Source organism: Haemaphysalis longicornis, unplaced genomic scaffold (genome assembly GCF_048455015.1).
Source record: "Haemaphysalis longicornis isolate Haplotype H1 unplaced genomic scaffold, Haemaphysalis longicornis Haplotype H1 scaffold_4, whole genome shotgun sequence".
NCBI lineage: Eukaryota > Metazoa > Arthropoda > Arachnida > Ixodida > Ixodidae > Haemaphysalis > Haemaphysalis longicornis.
In genome coordinates, this window is record NW_027526361.1 from 28,274,905 (window position 1) to 28,293,509 (window position 18,605).

At 49.7% G+C, this 18,605-nt stretch overlaps 1 protein-coding gene across 4 annotated transcripts in view; it reads right to left on the bottom strand.

Annotated features, from left to right (window-relative positions):
• The window catches only part of Rhea (Talin_middle and talin-RS domain-containing protein rhea), a 100,183-nt gene that overhangs the window by 22,738 nt on the left and 58,840 nt on the right, over positions 1 to 18,605 (bottom strand). For all 4 annotated transcript variants that reach the window (XM_077706231.1, XM_077706232.1, XM_077706233.1 and 1 more), the window contains exons 24-42: positions 18,303 to 18,431; positions 17,998 to 18,111; positions 17,476 to 17,589; positions 16,489 to 16,623; positions 15,564 to 15,698; positions 11,282 to 11,365; positions 10,578 to 10,907; positions 9,213 to 9,437; positions 7,387 to 7,611; positions 6,776 to 6,865; positions 6,398 to 6,520; positions 5,936 to 6,079; positions 5,347 to 5,508; positions 4,486 to 4,626; positions 3,528 to 3,709; positions 3,204 to 3,339; positions 1,047 to 1,148; positions 666 to 836; positions 8 to 204 (exon numbers count right to left, since the gene is read on the bottom strand). In XM_077706231.1, the coding sequence (XP_077562357.1) occupies positions 8 to 204; positions 666 to 836; positions 1,047 to 1,148; positions 3,204 to 3,339; positions 3,528 to 3,709; positions 4,486 to 4,626; positions 5,347 to 5,508; positions 5,936 to 6,079; positions 6,398 to 6,520; positions 6,776 to 6,865; positions 7,387 to 7,611; positions 9,213 to 9,437; positions 10,578 to 10,907; positions 11,282 to 11,365; positions 15,564 to 15,698; positions 16,489 to 16,623; positions 17,476 to 17,589; positions 17,998 to 18,111; positions 18,303 to 18,431 (2,939 nt within the window). The remainder of the gene's footprint in view (positions 1 to 7; positions 205 to 665; positions 837 to 1,046; positions 1,149 to 3,203; positions 3,340 to 3,527; positions 3,710 to 4,485; positions 4,627 to 5,346; positions 5,509 to 5,935; positions 6,080 to 6,397; positions 6,521 to 6,775; positions 6,866 to 7,386; positions 7,612 to 9,212; positions 9,438 to 10,577; positions 10,908 to 11,281; positions 11,366 to 15,563; positions 15,699 to 16,488; positions 16,624 to 17,475; positions 17,590 to 17,997; positions 18,112 to 18,302; positions 18,432 to 18,605) is intronic.

Consider the following 18,605-nt stretch of genomic DNA (forward strand, 5'->3'; position numbering starts at 1 on the left):
GTAATACCTTCCGCTGGTGCGCAGCCCACCAATGGTGATGTAGGAGCGCTCCTCGAGGCGATACATGGCCTTGCTGACCGACTCCACCAGGCCTGTGACCACACCGGCCTCGGTGGCTGCCGACTCCAGGGTGCGCAGCAGCTCTTGCAGGGCGTCGCGCGTGTTGTCGGCCGCCTCGTCCACGTCCCCATGTGCGTGCACCGCCTACAGAGGGGGCCCAGCATCAAGTCCACCTCCCTCGTATGCGAGAAGGATTACCTGGAATTTGCTGACCACACTGTTATTTGAGCTAGTACTAGCAGTTTTCTGCGCCAACTGCAGAATAGCATGAACTAGGCCAATTTCCCTTAATTAAGGGTATCATGCAGCTCTTCAAAAACTCCTGGGTGACGTGCACATCATTTCACTCAACAATCAAGTAGCCGCTGGAATTCTGCACACTTGCTCAGGTCAAGCAGACATTCTAGACACACACAGTCGTGGCAATTTCGGCCAGTTTCACGCTAATGCGCCAAAACTCCGTCAAAACACAACACGCACAGAGCGGGCACACAACGGCTGCCAACAAAAGAGCAGCAGGAACGCTCCATGTGCAGCAACCAACACGTAATTCTGGCTATCCTCGTGGCTTTCAGTGCCCGACTGCAGCCCAGCGGGGGACTCACCTTGGGGTTGCCGGCGGCCTGCTTGGAGGCGTAGACGAGCTGCAGCATGCCCTCAGCCACAGTCTTGGTCTGGTCGAGCAGCGCCATCTGGCGCTTGGAGTGCAGCGTGTGCGAGGCGCCCGCAATGCAGCTCTGCACCAGCGGGTCCAGGTAGCCCACCGCCTGGCTCACCTGCAGGGTGGGGGCCCACCCGACAACGACAACAACCTTGCGTTACCGTCTGGGCACCACCGTTGCGACACTGGCCCACATACTGGCCACACAAACACAGCTCGCTTGTCCAACACACAAACTTGGGCAGGAGCTGACGGCAAGTGCCCTCCCTGCATGTTTCCTGCGTGTCCCCCCACAACCCAGCTGTGGACAGTGAGCGGCACTGACCGTATGTCCCAACTTCTCCGCCTCTCCCTTGGCGGCATAACGAAGTGGCTCGATGACGTCCAAAATCTCTGAGGCGCTCGTCTCCATCTGGCCCTGGTAGGTCTGCACACACGAGCAAAAGGAAAACAATGTCAGGATCAGCAATAGGCAAGCAGCTTTCTAGTGTTTATTCAAAACCAAGTGTTTGGTTGGTATGCAGCCCTGCATACCAGCCAATATTTCATTTCTGACCCGCCGCGGTGGCTCAGTGGCTAAGGCGTTGTGCTGCTGAGCACGAGGTCGCGGGTTCGATTCCCGGCCGTAGCGGCCGCTTTCCAGATGGAGGTGAAAAGCAAAAACGCCCGTGTGTACGAGATTTTGGCGCACGTTAAAGATCCCCAGGTGGTCAAAATTAATCCGGAGCCCTCCACTACGGCGCGCCTCATCGCCTGCCTTGTGTCGGCGCGTTAAACCCCACAATCAGAATCATTTCATTTCTGACACTTCATGTCGCATTTAAAGCCTAAATATTTCAGGATCGGTTTTGTTAAGCGAATTTCATACCTAAATTTGAATACCATATTTACATGATTGTAGGTCGACCCTTTTTTTCAAATTTGACACTCCAATGTTTAAGGGTTGACTTAGAATCCAAATCGAACCGTGTACCACTAGTAACGGCAAGAGAAATGAGAAATCAGGGGTGCTACGAAGTGGGGACAGTTTTGCACCCTCGTTTCTGTGGTTACGGTCGAAGCATAGCGTACTAATTTACCATTGCATACATCTGGCGTTAATAACGGTGATGCCAACTTTGAAAGTTGGCGTTCCCGATCTGTGCCCATTGTTCACCGTACTTAAGCGACTAACCTCCCACCATCGCGTTCGGAAATGTACTGAACAATGTGATATGATTGTGGCTACGTTAGCGCCTGCATTGAATCAAAGGATTCGCTAATTTTCATTTTGTTTATTAGAGACGAACAAAACGCTTCTTGAATGCAAGTAACATACTCACGAATAAAAGGAAATTGCACGCGGCCACTTCCGTCAGCCACCATGTTGCTTGTTTTGGTATCACGCGGTAGTGTCATCTTGCAACGAATGTGCTCTCATAATTGTGAATATGGTTTCCCGCTTAACCCACAGTGCATGGTTATTCTGCGTGTTTATACAAAAGCTTTTCTTTTTTAACATCTACTGCGCGCACCACGAGAGCACGGCTTACGGAAGCATCGATCATTGATGGAAGAGCCGCCGTATGGGGGTATTGGTAGTTGACGGAAGAGCTCTTTGTGATACGATTTTCTAGGCGGCGCACGCATTTTTTCTTCTTTTTGAGAGATGCAATTTTTGGGGGGTCGACCTACATTTGAGTCGACTAACAATCGTGTAAATGCAGTACTGGTTCCAGTAAGAGCAACTCGAAATGACGAAGTGCGGAGATCAATAAGCATCTGAAACCTTCCCCAGCACCCCATACCCAAAAGAAGATTTATGCTTTCATTGCAAGTGCAGAAACTTTGGCAATTTTGATAAGTTTACTGTTAAAAAAAAGAGAGGATTATTAAACCATGACAAAAGTTGTCTATCAATGAAAAGAAAAACTGGTTCTGTAAAGCACTGCGCAGGATTCAAAACTGGCAATTATCCTCCCCATCAATGCAGGTTCATTGCGGGGAAAGCCTTTTCCCACTACTGAAGGCAGCTGCACATTTTGGCGTTGGTCGTAGCAGCTCAAAGTGCAATGCAGCTGACCCTAATTTATTGCACGGGGAATTTCTCATATGTTTTCAGCGAAACAGTACTTCCAGTTAACATAAGGGGGAAGTTCCTATACCTGAGTTCATTAAAAGAAGGTTTAACTGAATATCAGTCAGCTTCTATTTGCACTGTCAAACATTTTAATGCTTCGAAAATGTTTGAAGTTTCTGAATACTGGTATCTGATTCAGCACCAAATCGAATGCTGCATTGCTCCCTAAGATATTTTAAGGCTTTAAATTTCCACACACACACACACACACCTAGTAGACAACTGAGATATTATTACGAACAATCCATCAGGAGGTACCAAGATTACGAAAGGCAACAGCTGAGTGCATTGGGGGGGATACTAGAGCACTGAACGTCACAGGATTCGGCCTGGACCCTCCCCCATCGCACTTGTGGGACCCACCTTAAGCAGGCTGCCGTCAGCCTGGTGCGTGCTGTCCTGACTGAGGATGCTGAGCGACGCGCGGTCCAGCTCTCGGATGGCAGCATTCAGCCGGTCAATGGCCTCATCGCACTCCTTCTGGCCAGGGGACTTGTCCCTGGAGGGGGAGAGGAGTGTGGCAACAAGGCGTTCACGCTCTGGGACATTGCGGGTCCCCCTTTCTTCCCAATGAAACATTGGTTTCTCTCAATCCAGCTAGCAAAAGAAGAGCCCACCGCTGCGATCGCCTTACTTTGGTGACAAAGTCAGGTGACCGTGGCAGCCCCCTATCAGCGGCGTCCTTACTTGATGGACGAGACGAGCCTCTTGATGCCGTCCGAGACCTCCTTGCTGTGGGAGCCCAGGCTCTGCCAGGCAGGTGGGTCCTTGGGGTTCAGCACCAGCGACTTGGCTGACAGGATCATGCTGCACGAGCCGTCGATGATGGCCCGCCCAGCCGCCGTGATGGGCTCCTGGGCAGCCCGGGCCTGCACACACATGCACACGCAGGCTGTTCTCCCAGGTCTGCACACGCTACCCCCCTCGCACTCGAATACTACTGGCAGCCCTTAATAATCAGTGCCAGGCTCCCTGCAAACCATCTGCCACGCAGTTTGGCATTTGTTTCTCTCTCGCGTAGCTACCGGAACTCTTGCCCAAGAGAAAACTAAGAACTGCCTGTGGACCACTCAACACAGACACATTTAAAAAGACCACTTGTCTTACGTCATGCGTGTTATAGGAGGATCATCCCCTAATATTTCAGTCCATATCTCTGCAGCCTTACCAGTGCCCCAGGGGTCTTCCTTCAGCACACAACAGTTCATTGTATAGTTGCCAACCAATAAAGATAAATTAGTCGCAACTTTACCCAACTGACTGCAGGATCATCAGGATGAACGGCAGTCGTTCGACTTACCGGCATAGCTCTGCCTTGTACCCAAGCTAGTGCTCTCTTGATCAGGCATTTTCCCTCCTTTTCCTTCTCTGTTCCTCCACGTTATGCAACATGCTCACAGGTTACATATTGACACTGGAAATGCCGGCTCTGCCAGGGTTCCGCATCTATTTTTGATTACGTGCCTTAGAAACCTGGGGATAGAGTTGCAGGAGTGTAAATGCACTGGTGAAAACCGAACTTTCAAGGTGCGCCACTGGCCCCACAGCCGTTAGATTTCTCCACTGTTTACAGCAATCGAAATGACCCCCGGTGCATCACCGTGTGGTCAATAATTAAGGGGACAACGATGTGCAAGACGGGCACCTTGTGGCTGATCTTGGCGGGCACCCCAGCAAACTCGGGCGAGCTGGCGAATGTGGTGAGGCTGTCCACGGCCTCTATGAGGGGCCGCGTGGCTTCGCCGCACCGCTGACGGTTGACCTCGTTGGGGTCCTGATCCAGTACCTGCAACACAGATGGACTTGTTGAGGAACAGCTGAATCTTGCTCAACGAAGGACACGGCACTTTCCGGCAGAACAGGCATGCCAGTGGTTCTCAACTGGCCAGAAAAATAAAAATGTCCCCCCGCCCCCCTGTGAGGGCACACCTCGCTAACCTTCTGTGTACACCCCTGTCGCCATGGTGAGGGCAGACACTTGTGCACCACACCTGAAGCAATACATGACATGGCACACTGAACTCATCTGGCCCAGATGCAAGTGCTACCAACTACAGGTATCGAGGGAGTGCCGAGCACAGATGGGGTGAATAGTGCATGGTGGTGCCGAAGTCTAAGATGTCACTGCTAACTGTAGATGCCATTCTTTTCTTGCCAGGAGTGGTGGGCACTTATACTGCCATTTAGAAGTTGAAAGGTTCACATTTGGGTTTACACACGAATGCAAAATGTACATGAAAGTGTGATTAGCACCATATGCCTTCTTCTCCCGTTGCTCTGTGCACCCTGTTGTAACTGTACTCCAATTGTCCATGTTTTTAAAATACTTGCCCATCTAACTGCTGCTAAGTAAAAAGGAAATAGCAGCTTCGTTCAAGTTTTGTTCTGCCGCTCCTCTGTCTGTATCCCCAAGACAGAGATAAATTTATTAAGCAATGAGTCCTACTGTAGTGGAGGGCTAGACCCCCGAAAAGGCTGTGCAAAGGGCACGCAGTGAGCCACCTACCTTGATCTCCTTGACCAGGCTGGCCGTCGCACTGGCCACATCCTTGGCCGACTGCACAAAGTGGCGCTTGGCCACAGGGTTGGTCGTCTTGGACGAAGCCACACGGCAGGCGTTGCACAGGGACGACGTGTGCTTCGCTATTACTGTCGCTGCCGACAAGATCTGCGAGGCACCCACGGAAGGAGAATCCACGCTTTTGACAGACAACATGGCAGGGGGGAAAAAAATGAAACATAGCTAAACACTCATTTCTACTTGGTTGAAACGTATTCCTTACAGTGGCAGGCTGTCCAGTCAAGACCAGGACTACTATATAAGAGTTCCCGAATTGAGGAAAGCAAATACAGGTACAGTTGCACATATGGCCACGTTACAATGAAGTTGCCCTACTTTAAAGACAATTGGCTGGTGCAACTAAAGAAAAGCCTGACTGCTCTGTCAGACGTGTTTAGCCCTATCGCAGATTCCGTCCTGGAGGGATGCTGGGGTGGTGCTATAAAGGCTAGCACCCATCAAGCATCTGTGCCAGCCCTACAAACAGGACGGACTAAGGGACAGCCAAAGTGGTTGCTGCACGAGGTCCAGTCACCTGTGGCTGGCTGCTGGCAGGGTTGGAGAGCTGCTGGCAGGCCATCTGGATGGCCTGGCTGGCACGGGCAAAGTGCGACAGGTCCACCAGGCCGGGCCTCCCTGCGGTGCTGGAGGCATCCGACGCACCAACCAGGTATGCCGCCTGCAAGGACGGCAGCCAATGAACCCTGCACTCCTGGAAGCACCTTCCACACACACAATGTGGCAGCCAGCATCAGGCTATGGCTTTGGCTTGGTTGATAGTAGTCAGGCAGTTTCTTATGGTTCATCATAGTTTCTTATGGTTCTTAAGGTGGTTCACCATAGTTTATTATGGTTCACCAACCAATGTTTCATCGTAGAACACAACAGCACAAAGGGCAGGGAAGCATGAATGCATAATGGCAGCTCTGTGTTTCGGAGCACTGCACCAAAAAGCCAGGCACCCCTGTGGCCTCGGAAGGCATGGACCCCACCGTACCTGGGCCGAGGACTCCACCAGGCTGCAGATGGTGGTGGACACTTCCCGGACGCTCTCGCCAAACTGCTCGTGCTCGCTGCGCTTGGCATGGTTGGCTATGCCGGTCATCGCATCACCCAGGCTCTGCAGTTAGGAGCACCACCACCACGCTCAGTGCACTGCCAGGCTGTTGTCCATATTCAGGCAGCATACAACAATACTTTCCACAAACTGTGTCTACTAAAGTCTCCAAAAGTTCAAGGAATGATATAACTCTACTGATGTGGGCTGGTCGCTCGAGACAAACCACTGACAACAAGCACACTATGGATTTTATCTCTCCACAGAATGAGATGGATCCTCAGTAAATGACTGGGACATCGGAGCCTCAACACTCACGCGAGATCGCTCGAGCACCGTGTCCAAGCAGTCGAAGTAGGTGAGGTCGTTGACGGGCTCACTGGGCTGGTCCAGCATGGGGCGCATCATCTGGCAAGCAAGAGACGCCACTGCGGTTTAGGAACCACCAAATTGCCAGGCTCGTTCATTCGGTATACTTGTGAAGAAGTCACACAGCATCAACACACCCCTCAAACCTTCGTCCAACATATTAAAGTACACTTCCCTGATACTCCTCACTACTCTCTGCAACACAAGACTCTAGCAGCATGAACTAGGCGACCAAGCGGAGGCCACTCCAGGGGCAGAATTCTCAGCTATGCCCATTTAATGCTTGCTTAAAAGTGTTCGCATCGAGCGAGCCCTGATTGGCTAAAAGCAGATGATCAGGTGTGACGCAGCACGAGCAAGGTGAGGTGTCGGTTTATGCGCACGTCATTGATCAGAGGCCTTGCAAGCGCACCTTGTGTCAAGGGTGAAACGGACACGAAATGGATATTTTTGAAATGAAAAAACTCAGAATTCCACCGTAGGTCACAACAAACAGAAGAGAGGAGGCTAAAACATGCCTGAGAGTGGGGTGCAGGGGAGAAAATGAAGATGAGATGCACCTGTATGGCCCGCACGGCGCTGTCGCACTCCTTCTGCCCTGGTGCTGCCGAGGTGCACACGTCCACCAGGTGGTTGATGCTCTCGGTGACGCTGCGGGCGGCAGCAGCCAGCTGGTTCATGGCATTGGGGGCACTTGGATCGGCTGACACCGACTTGGCCGCCACCAGCAGCTTGCTGGACACCATCGACACATTCTTCAGGCTCACCACCATCTGGGAACGCACCTGCAACAGCAGCAGGACGTTTGATAAAACTTGTCTGAAATAAGATGAAGGTAATAATTTTACATAATTGTTTTTGCAGGCATTTTGAACCATTTATTAGATTTTAAGCTGCACAAGCACAGTGTCACCAATTTTGCTAGCAATGATTTCCCAATGCATACCAGTTATAAGTATTGACAAAATTCTTTGTGGCTCAAGAACGTTTTCGGTTAGGATTTTCATTTTTACAGCGCTTTCCGTATTTATTTCGTTCATGAAATCTCTAAAGGTTTTACTCAAAACATTACAAAATTAGTGCATTTGCCAAATAAAATTTTGTACATTGTAGTCCACTTAAATAATATTCAAATGCAAAGGAAATTCTATTGTTATAACCGATAATTGTTATAAGAGGCTTGTAAAAAAAAAAGGAAACGGAGATCAAAACATTTTATTCGCATGAAAGGAAGGTCGTACTACTGCTTATTTGCAGAAAAGAGGCCATGGTCGGTCTACTTTGTATACTTCATGCAAAGCTGGCGCACATCTTTTTCAAGAGCACCTATAGGTGCTTCACCTAGCCAAGTGAAAGGTCTTTGGCGGAAATCCCTGAGGGACTATATCATGCGTTGGGCCTCTTGCGAAGACACTACCCGAGTAGGCTGTGCAAACGCGTCATCAGAGTCGTCGCTGTCACCGCTGTCTGCAGCACGTATCCGCGAAACGCCTGCATCTTCACTGAGGCACTTGGACATTCCGAAAACATCAGCCCTGACATCCCTTCCGCGAAAGGATGGAGATAGTTGAAGAGGCACCCAATCAAATTCAAAGCGGTGCGCAGGTGACACAACAGGCAATGCACCAGCGAGTGGTGCAAGCTTGCGAGTTGCGAGCATAGCGAGAGGGCATGGTGGGGACGATGCCAAAGCGGTAGCACGGGGGGTGAGGGTACGGAAGAAAAACTGCTCCCCTCCACCTCTCACTTCCTCAGAATTGGCGCAGTAGGCTCGTTTTCTGAGGGGCGGAAGGGGGGGGGAAGGGATGGCTGCCGCGCATGCCATTGTCGCGGAGAGCCGACAGCAGCTCACATTTTCGGTGCACGCTGTAACCGGATTCAATCGTTACATACGATATTGCGGCACTGGAGCATTGTAATAAGCGGTTTATTTTACTATAGAGTGCATACAAAACTGGGCAGCGCCATAGTTGTTCATTGTTATATTTGATATATAGTTATAAACGGTATTGTTATAAGTGGGCTCAACTGTATTACAATATGAAACTCCTTTTCCCGAGGTTAATCGTCTAATGTGCCTTTATTTTCAATCCTGATGTGCAGTATAACATTCCTAACCTAATAGTTTTTACAGAAAAAAAAAAAGAACAGCTAGGCCTTTTTCTCACACAATAAAAAAAGAAAGCCTCGAACACATTTCCGAGTACTGAAGCACATTGAATTCAATAAGTTAATCCTTGCTTAAGGTAGAAAACAGGTTCCAGAATGAGCAATACAACTCTCCAAATCACAGGCAATGCAGTTTGTGCCACTCAACTGGCGTGCTACAGCTGATCCAGTCACATGGCGCATTGTGATCAAAAGTGTCCAGAGGGGAACCGCCCACCTCGGTGTCGTGCGTCTGGCCAGCCATCTCCATGCCGCAGCCCAGCAGGCTTCCGAAGGCCGTGCCGAAGTGGCGCACCGACGAGGCCAGCTGGGCAGGATTGCCCCGCGAGGACTGCACCACGTCGCCAGTGGCCTTGTTGAGACCGGCCGCTGCATCGCCCAGGTTGGCCTGCAGCTCCGCATAGGAGCGGTGGCTCGCAGGGAACTCGCGGGCGTTCAGGGCCTGCACACAAGGGGTGACGACAACAGGTGCCAACGCTGTCACAACACAAAGACTGCTTACATTTGCGGCCTGTAGGATGGCCAAGATGCTGAACACCTTAAACTCTTTAACTTTGCACATACATTACAGCCATTGGGAAGCAGCTTTCATGTGTGAGTATACGCTCTAAAGCAGGGGGCGGCAACCTGCAGCCCGTGAGGGAGTATTATACGGCCCCCAGCACGTCATCAGAATCCCCCCCCCCCCTGTCACTTTCTATCTGAACGCCGACACGCCTCAAATGGGCTTAGACGGGAGTACAAGAACAGAGAATTGATCGCTTCCAGTTGGTATTGTCCCCAATCTTCCCACTTAGCCAGATTATTGTCACTTATTGTCAAATATTATAGTCAATTCGCTGAATTTTTTTTCTCATTGTTAGCAAACCCCCCCCCCCTCTCCGCCTTGATTTGCCGTCCGCCCCTCCGCCCTGTCGGCTTCATGCAACTCGGCCCTCTGCCTCAAAAGGTTGCCGCCCCTGACCTAAAGGAATTGTTAACTTTAAAAAGTCGCCCCTGCAGGATCTTTAAAGGCTCCCCTCAAGGGCCCCCTTTCAAACTGGGGTACAATTCAATAACGAGGTTCTTGCAGTGTTTTATCGCCTGCAACAATCGTAGCTTGCACTGTGCTGTTAGCTTGCTGCATATTTCACTCCTTAACTTCTTACTGTTTGAAGGTCATGCAATGCTCCTCATCAAAGCTACTTGACTGTAGAACCATTATCAAGTAGCACTGCTTAATTCAGACAGCACATTGATATATTCTTAGGCACTGATGCACAGCTTTCGTCAGAGTCCTTTCTGAAAAAGTCACCTCGGAGAACTTATTTCATGTATTTATCAGAAAAAAATTATGCGATTTGGTCAAAGTAGAGGGTATACTATCACGATCATCAATTCTAGTACACTGACCCTACTCCTCCTTGGAAAAATACTTCAATCCGCCTCTGGCACAGTTTGACTGTATGGCATCTTTGAACCTTCCAACCTCTTCTCGGCATTTATTGCGAGACTGTTGACATTCCCACGTTTTAAAAAACAGGACACTGCGCAAAAGCGAGGCCGTGCGATTGGCCATGCGTACGCCCCACACGTGCCCCACCTGTGAGCTCTCAGTGATGGTGCGGATGACGTCGTCCACGTCCTTCTGGCCGGGCAGGCAGTTGATGCAGGCGTTGAGGGCGGCCGACACCGACTTGGCCACGTGGGCCAGCCGCTGCTGCTTGTCCGGCTCGTCCGGCCGCAGGACGGCCTGCCGGGCCTCCTCCAGCAGCTGGCAGGAGCGATCCAGCACCTGGCGTGCGGGCTCCACCAGGCGCGCCGCGGTGGGGCCATCCCCGCTGGTGGCCGCCACCCCCCGCACAGCCTCCACCAGCTGCTGCAGGGCGCTGGCCGTGTCCCGGGCAGCGGTGCCCGTGTAGCTCTCGTTGCCCTGCAGGGGCCTCCCTTGTCACTCTCTCGGCCACCTCCCACTTGACAGAACAACAGCTTCAGCATAAACCAACTGGAAGGCTTCCTCACCGTCCCATTGGAGGAGAATAACACCACCGGGCAAGTTTTGCCTTTGTGTCACTTCCTTGGCTCTTTTGCGAGCCACAGTGCACTTTAAGCTCAGCCCTACTATTGACAGACAAGAAAAAACATCCCCCTTGCTGCCTTTGACAAAGAACAGCACTCACGGCCTCCAAACGCAGGCACACTCGTCGAAGGCAGGCAGCGAGAGAGTCACCTGAGCTGCCTTGTGGGACATTCACATGAGTGTACACAGGCGTAACGGACCACAGCAGGAGAAGGAGAAAGCCCCACCTGGGAGGCAGCAGTGAGCAGCTGGGCCATGGAGGAACCCACCACCTTGGAAGTGGCACCCAGCTTCAGGGCACACAGGTCGCTCTGTGGGGAAGAACAAACGGGGGAGGGGTCACCACTCCTACCACCAAGCAGCCACCAGCTCAGTTCTAAGAGCTGAGGATATGTAACCACAGTGCGCTCCTTCCAAAGTCAGCAAGATTACATTTTCTTTCAGGGCAAAGAAACCTTTTATTTGTCACTTTGTCATTCCTATTCAGGTGTCCAGCCAAAGCCCTCGAGTGATGTGCAAGCATCAATGCTTACATTCCTTTTAGTAGTTTAATTAAGGGGGGACGTGGCTTTCAAAATCAACTTTTTTATTTCTTTGTGGATTTTGATGCAAATTGGTACAGCAACTGGAAATGCTTCTGTGATAACACCATAAAAATTTCAAGGTAATATTTTGATAACTTTTTTATTTATTAAAGTTTCTTTCTGTTCCGCTTGTACCGAGCCTGAGCGGCTTATCAAACACGATAGAAAACTTGTTCGAAGTGATTTGCATTCCCAAAGGAATGGACGAGGTCGTGACAGTTTTAGAATTTTTTTTTTACAACACAATGTTTTTTAGTTTTCATTTTTTTAGAGGTTAATGTGCAACAGGCATGTCGACTGTGACCGATTATTTGAATAAAAAAAATAAAAAATAAACAAATCTGTAAAACCAAGAGTGTCACGACCTGAACTGTTCATCAAAGAATGTAATACAAGAAACGGAATCAAAACAGACACAGCGGTCACGAAGAAATCCCTGGTACAAGCGACACAGGTGGCAAAAAAAACTTTTGAGAAAACGGCTTCCGAAGTTGCAACATAGGTTTCACTTATCAAAAGTCGTCAGGGTTGTAGCCTTTCGTGTCCTTTTGAACATGGGGCTTCTGGAAGGCCATTCCTTGAAATTAGAGTGCCTTTTACAGCCTTTCTCTTTCCACAAAACATCATTTTCAGCTCCTCCGTGAAGAGTACATACCCCAGTTTGCAGACCAAACGGAGGGGGAGATGGGTTTCAATGGGCTTTCAATGCAAAGTAGGTTAGCTGGTTGGCTGGATGGCACCGGACAACCTCCTTTTGCAGTGTTGTCACCATGGCAAAAAGTTGAACATTTTCTTTTACTTAAATTTGAACATTTTTGGCTTTTTTATGTTTTATCATCTTGCCTGGCACAGCAACTTAGTACTCATACGTGCAGGTGTTCATTGAGAAAAGTTTGCATGCCACAAGGATGCAAATGAGCTACTTTGAAGCTTGGTATAATATTCTGCATAACTCAAACTTCAGTGCAAGGGCATTTTTTTACTACTTTTGACATTCAAGGCATCCAATATTTCTCGCAGCACAGCCAGTATGCCCTAAGCCATAGATATACGCATCGGTATCAATTTTTTCCCTAAAAAATTCACTGTTAAATGCTGCAACAGCAGGGTAAGTTTTTAACGCAGAGAACATATTTTTATTCCTATATTCCTAACTCAAACCTGTTTGCATGATTATTACAAGTGCACAGGAAACGTTGCGCAAGAAAGGCGATATGGCTCGCGCGCATCGCAGCGCACGCTTACCGCGACATACCGTACTTTGATTATCCCCGATATGGCTGGTCAGGTCGCTTTTAAGATTAAATCTAACGTCGCAGGCATTAATTACAACAACTGGCGTTCAATCGTAACCGGTTGCGCAGTCATGTGATGCTCCAATGCGCGTCGGCTATGCCGTGCGCGCCGCAGCGTTTGACGCGTCGACCGTTTCTTTCCCAAGGCTAGCGAGCCCACAATCAAAACACAGCAATAACTAAGCGTGTAACCTTCGCAAATCTGACTAAAAGTTCACTTAAAGAACCGCTATCGCAAGCGCGCACACCGCGTCACTCTCCGGGGTCTGGCGACGGTAGAGTCACGCGCACCACGAAGCGTTCGATGACCTCCGCCTTTCGAGCCACACAACTTTCCGTAATCTGGCTCGTGATCTGAGGCCTTCCCATCGCGATAACGTCCGTGTTCAATACCACAGACTGAACAGAAACTTGGCCGAGCGAAGCAGCGAAAATGAACTCAAACCGCCCACGCTACGCAGTTCAGGCGGCCGCCATCTTGCATTGCGCCGCGACACCCAATCAGGAGGGTCGTCTTGGCGCGGCCCTAGCGGAGGACGAATAGCGCTTCAGCATCTATTTCTAGCTTCGTTTGTGCGTCGTTTCTTTTCTGCCGTTTGTGCGTTTGTGAATGAACGAAGATAAAAGAGACGAACGGAACCGGAAAGACGATCGCTCGGCCGATCTAACCATATCAAAATGGCCGCGCCCGGTGGCACCGTTGCGGAGATAGAGCGCTCCGAAAATTGCCGTTTTTTCGCCCTTTTGCGCTGATAGTTTGTCACCGCGCCTGACAAAAGTATTTTTTTATGCCACTTTGCGACGCTTTTCAGCGGGAAAACTTTGCAGACGCATAGAATAAGAAACATAGAAGCCGAATATGCGGGTTTCAAAAAAACGATGTTTTGGTCATTTTTCCGAAGTTGAAAGCCGCGTCCCCCCTTAAATACAACCTTTCCAGAACTGAACACGGAGTGAGGGTTTTAAAACTTGTCGAATCTCGTGAAGGCTTGCAGAAACGTCACATCACTGCCATTACATATACAGTCTGCGTTCACTGGAGCGAATCCGCAACAACGAACTTCCGGTTACAACAGACCATTTCTGTTGGTTTGTTTGGTCCCATTGCATTTTATCTGAAATCCACTTTGCTCATAACGGACCGGCTATAGCAGTCTATCGGTTAAAACAGACTAAATTCTGGGCAAAACTGTTTTGAGTGAACGTTAATATCAGACTCGCTGTGACAACACCCGATACACTTTTTCTTTGTTTCTTTTGGCGAGTAAACTACTACGTCTAGCAACACTGTCGGCGTAAAGACACTAAGTGGCTCACCAGGAGGTCGACTCTGCCCTCGTCAGTTTTTTTTTTATGTAATAAAAAACTCAGGTTCAGTGAAGCTCGGCATTTATTATACCCTTGCATGCATCGTTCCCGTTCCATTTGATGAAAAAGGTAAGAAATGCCTCAAGCAGGGGGGTGGTTCCCATCCATTGTGTGCAATCTGCAGCTGGTAGTGCAGAGTCCAACTGGTCTAACTTCTGATTTCCCATGTCCTTCATCAGATTATTTCGTGTCAGCTGTTTTACTGACCCGCCTAAGATCATTAAAAATGCAAAAGCTGCCTTGGGGGAACGTCAGGCAGTGATCTGAATTGTTTGACCCACGGTTTCGGGTAAACCTGCCTCGCCATGAAGGGTTTTGAAAAGAGCCTGGCTAACTCTGCTGGCTATGACTGATTTTTATAGCCGGTTAATAATTGCTCCTAGTTACATAGTTACATTTTTGCTTTATTGGCTCAGCTTAGCATGCCCCTCTACGCACTAACCACATGTGCTTGGCCTTTTGCAAGTGCCGGTGCTTAGCTTTGAAAACAGCGTTAGGCAATTATTTTCCCTCACGTGAACTCTGTGCAGAGATGCTGCAGGCGTGTAGACAGAAAAATCTGTCTGTAGCATGTATATGCAATACTGGTCAAAGTTCCCACTTCATGCTCATGATGATGATGATCACTAATGGTATCCCCTTTGTAACGGGGTAATGACGTGTCATCTTACAAACGAAACTAATATATGTTTTATACACTTCGTTTAATTTTAGCACTGCTCTTAGGGCAGGCTCAAAATACTTTCTGTTACAGGTGGTAGCTGTCCAAGGCAATATTCCCCTCTCCACTTTTAGTCCACCAGCATTCTAATCTTCTTTTCGTCACCTCGACGACCTTGAAGCTAAGTCCCTCTGTGCTACCCATAAATCCTGTGCTGTCCTTAAATCATATACCCCCCCCCAACCACTTCTCCTGTTCAAATACTGCATACTTTGGATACAATAAACACTTCTTTCCCTATTAAGAGGGTTCGTTGTAACGGGCGTAGGCTGTATTTATATTACAGCTGTACAGAGTGGCGCATCAGTTGCCAACGCTGCCTACCCTGCCACACTAGAATTGAACTGCTAAAATTAGGATGCTGCAAGTAAGAGGCCTGTCGCGCCATTCCTGCCATTGTCTTCTCTCAGGTTCAAGCAAACCATGCTGGTGCCTCTGCCCAGCACGGTTCAGCAACACCACATTCTCAGTTACAGCACTTCACTGGTACAGTACCAGAGACCAGGAAAAAAAAGAGAGAGAGGAGGAGTAGGGCGCTCACGTTTTCACCGGGCAGTGGGCGCAGCTGGTTGGCCAGGGCAGCCCTGCGCAGGTCCACCAGCTCCTGGTCCAGCTCCCGAATGCGCTCCAGGGCACTCTCAATCTCCTGCTGCTGCCGACCACACGTCTCCTGGGCCTGCACAGACCCCCAGGGTTTAACCTCAACCCCTCCACCCACGCACCATAGATCGCTTCGGCAAACTGGTAAACAACTACAAATAAAAAAATTAAAGCCGTTCCACTCAATGTGAAAACTGTCGGAAGTGCAGAGCAGTGATTCACCATAATCGACTGTAGCGCCGTTATCCGCTCGCTGCTACCACCCAATGAAATTCAAATTTCCCGCCTTCACAGTGCTTGAAACTGCGCCAGCCTGAAACTGCGCCAGTGGGAGTTCTGCTCTTTATGTGCTCGCTTCTTCTCCGGCACGTGCCGGCGTTGCACTGCCACTTTTTTTTCGCTTACTATCGTAAAAACCAACCCAACGAGCGTTCCTAACTAAATGAACGCGGGCGCTACAAGTTAATTACGCATATTTTGCCTCAAATGTACCTGCAGTTGGTTTTCTTTGCGCTAAACAAGGGGGAGATGTATGACAAGCGCCAGCGGTTCACAAGTTTCGAACGCTTATGGATATATAAACCGCTTGGCTTTCGAAGCCTCTGGGTTACGCCATGACAGCCGCCACGACAGAACGCCATGGGGCTCTACTTGGGTCTAGCAAGCCAGCTACGATGACAAGACGAGCCCTTAAAGTGCTCTGCACTTAAAAAGGGCGACAACAACAGGGCCAAGCACTTGTCTTAGTCCTCTCATGCTACATCCACTTCATGTCAACACCCAATGCTCGTAACCAGCTGCCCAGAAATGTCTCCGGGGGCTGAGAAAGGTCAACAGACCTTCCTCTATTGGAGAAAGTAGCCCACCTTGTCCAGTGCACTGCGCAGATCAGCCATGGCAGAGGATGTCTGCTTGGAAGCGTTGCTCAGCTGCAGAGCGCAGGCAGGCTCCACAATGGTGGGCACGCAGCCCTTGGAGGCCAGCACCATCTGGGAGGCAGGCTGCAAGCAGGGAGAGATCACTCGGCCATTGGGGATCACTTTCCAGTAGCAGGTCACCAAGCCTTGCTGGGTACTAAGCAAGTACTGCATCACCGTGCTCGCACAACACTTTAGGGAAAAGCTAGAAGACGAAGATGCCATCAGTTAATTGCTCACTGAGGGAAAATGCCTGCCAAAGTAGACAGAAGACAATTTGTGCACCAAGATTGCTAGGTTTTATTGCCCTGGCTGGGGCTTTTTGGATGGCGAGTTTCCATGCACCGTCTTTCATTTGCTGTCCCTGCTTAAGTATACATCTCTCTCCCCTTTCTTTTTTCACTTTTAATTTCCTCGTTCTTGAGTTTAGTCCTCTCACTACACTTAGGTGGCGCAACATGCGCACACCTTTTAGCATTGGCAAAATGGCCAGAGAAAAAGATTGCAGAATGGCTCTGGTCTGTGCTAGTTGGTACATCTTCGATGGGAATCAGCTGGAATATAAACAAACACAAAGGAAGAGGGAGATGCACGACACACTGCTGCCAGAGAAACACTTGCAGGTTTGGAGACATTAGCAATGTTCTGAAAGATGACTAAAGTACTGCACTCCTAAAAGAGTAACACCGCAAGCACTGTGTTGGCAGACCCAGCTTGTGCCATGCCAGAAACCACAGGTGGTATTGGTGTTGTGCGTGTTTTGGCCACATGGTGTGGTGTCCCACATAAGCAGATACTCTGCCTCATGGTCCTCCATGCAGTACCTCGCGGTACACTACATAGGCCGGCAGATATTGTGTTCAGGCCAAACAACAAACACACACCCCTAGAGCCAGCCCCCCACCAGCGCCCCCCAGTGAGAGCCCACGTGCGAACCTGGATGAGCTCCTGGCACGAGGTGATCAGCTTGTGGTGGGCTACGGGGCTGTCAGGCTCAGCCACTGTGCCCTTGATGCCCTGTACCACCCGCGGAATGACGCCGGCCACTTCCTGCAGGCAAGGCACCACACTAGGATCAGTACTGTCACAGTACATCGAGCAGGCCTGCATGAATGGCAGTGTTCTGCTCCAAGGAGAATATTGAGCACATAATGATTTTGATTGAACAGTTTCACACCAAAGCAAATAGCTTATAAGCCCCGGAAAATAGAAAACAAAATTAGTCTTACGTGCCAAACGAACATTAAAAAGCACAAAAGGGAGAAACCTTAGGCCAGTATGAGCCAATGCATATTGCAGCAAATAAATGAAATGCACCCAAATTGGTGCCCCCCCCTGTACTTACATTAGTAATACACTCACTATTGTAAGTGACACATTCATTAATTTTCAAGAAGGCAATACACACAACGACACTCAGCCGTACACCAAGAGAAGTGACCCGGCCACAACACTCACCCGACAGCTGCTCATCAGATCCTCTTGGAGCATAGAGTTGCTATTGTATGGGCCAGCATTCTGAGCGGCCGCTATGTTCTGTGTTGCTGTTGATGAGGCGTGGCGGGCCGCATTCTGAAACAAAGAATCGCAGCTAAATACTACACACGTGGGGCATTTACATCCCACAAAGAAGACTAACAATGCTCGGGAGCAACACCCATTCCAATGCCTTGGAAGCACAGGGGATGAAGTAAGCAGAACTCGGGTCTACCCTTCTGCGGGCCACTTCACATAGACAGTTGCCAGAGAGGTAGCTCACTTACCTCGAGGCGGACAATGATCTTGCGCTTGAGCGCGTTGCTGGCAGCAACGTTGGTGGCGTTGCGAAGCTCTTCAGCCGCCTTCCGGAGTGCAGCCTGGTTCTCAGAGTCGTGCGGATTGCTCGCACAGCCCTGTCGCAAGTAGAGGGGGGGGGTTGGAGACTAGGTTAGCGGCTCTCTCTGAGCAGTCACAAAATGGTGCACCTGGCACTCAATTACAGTGGAACCTTGTTATAACGAACACTGATATAGGGAATTATTGACTATAGCGAGCTAAACACAAACTTTGGTCGGTCACGCTTTATT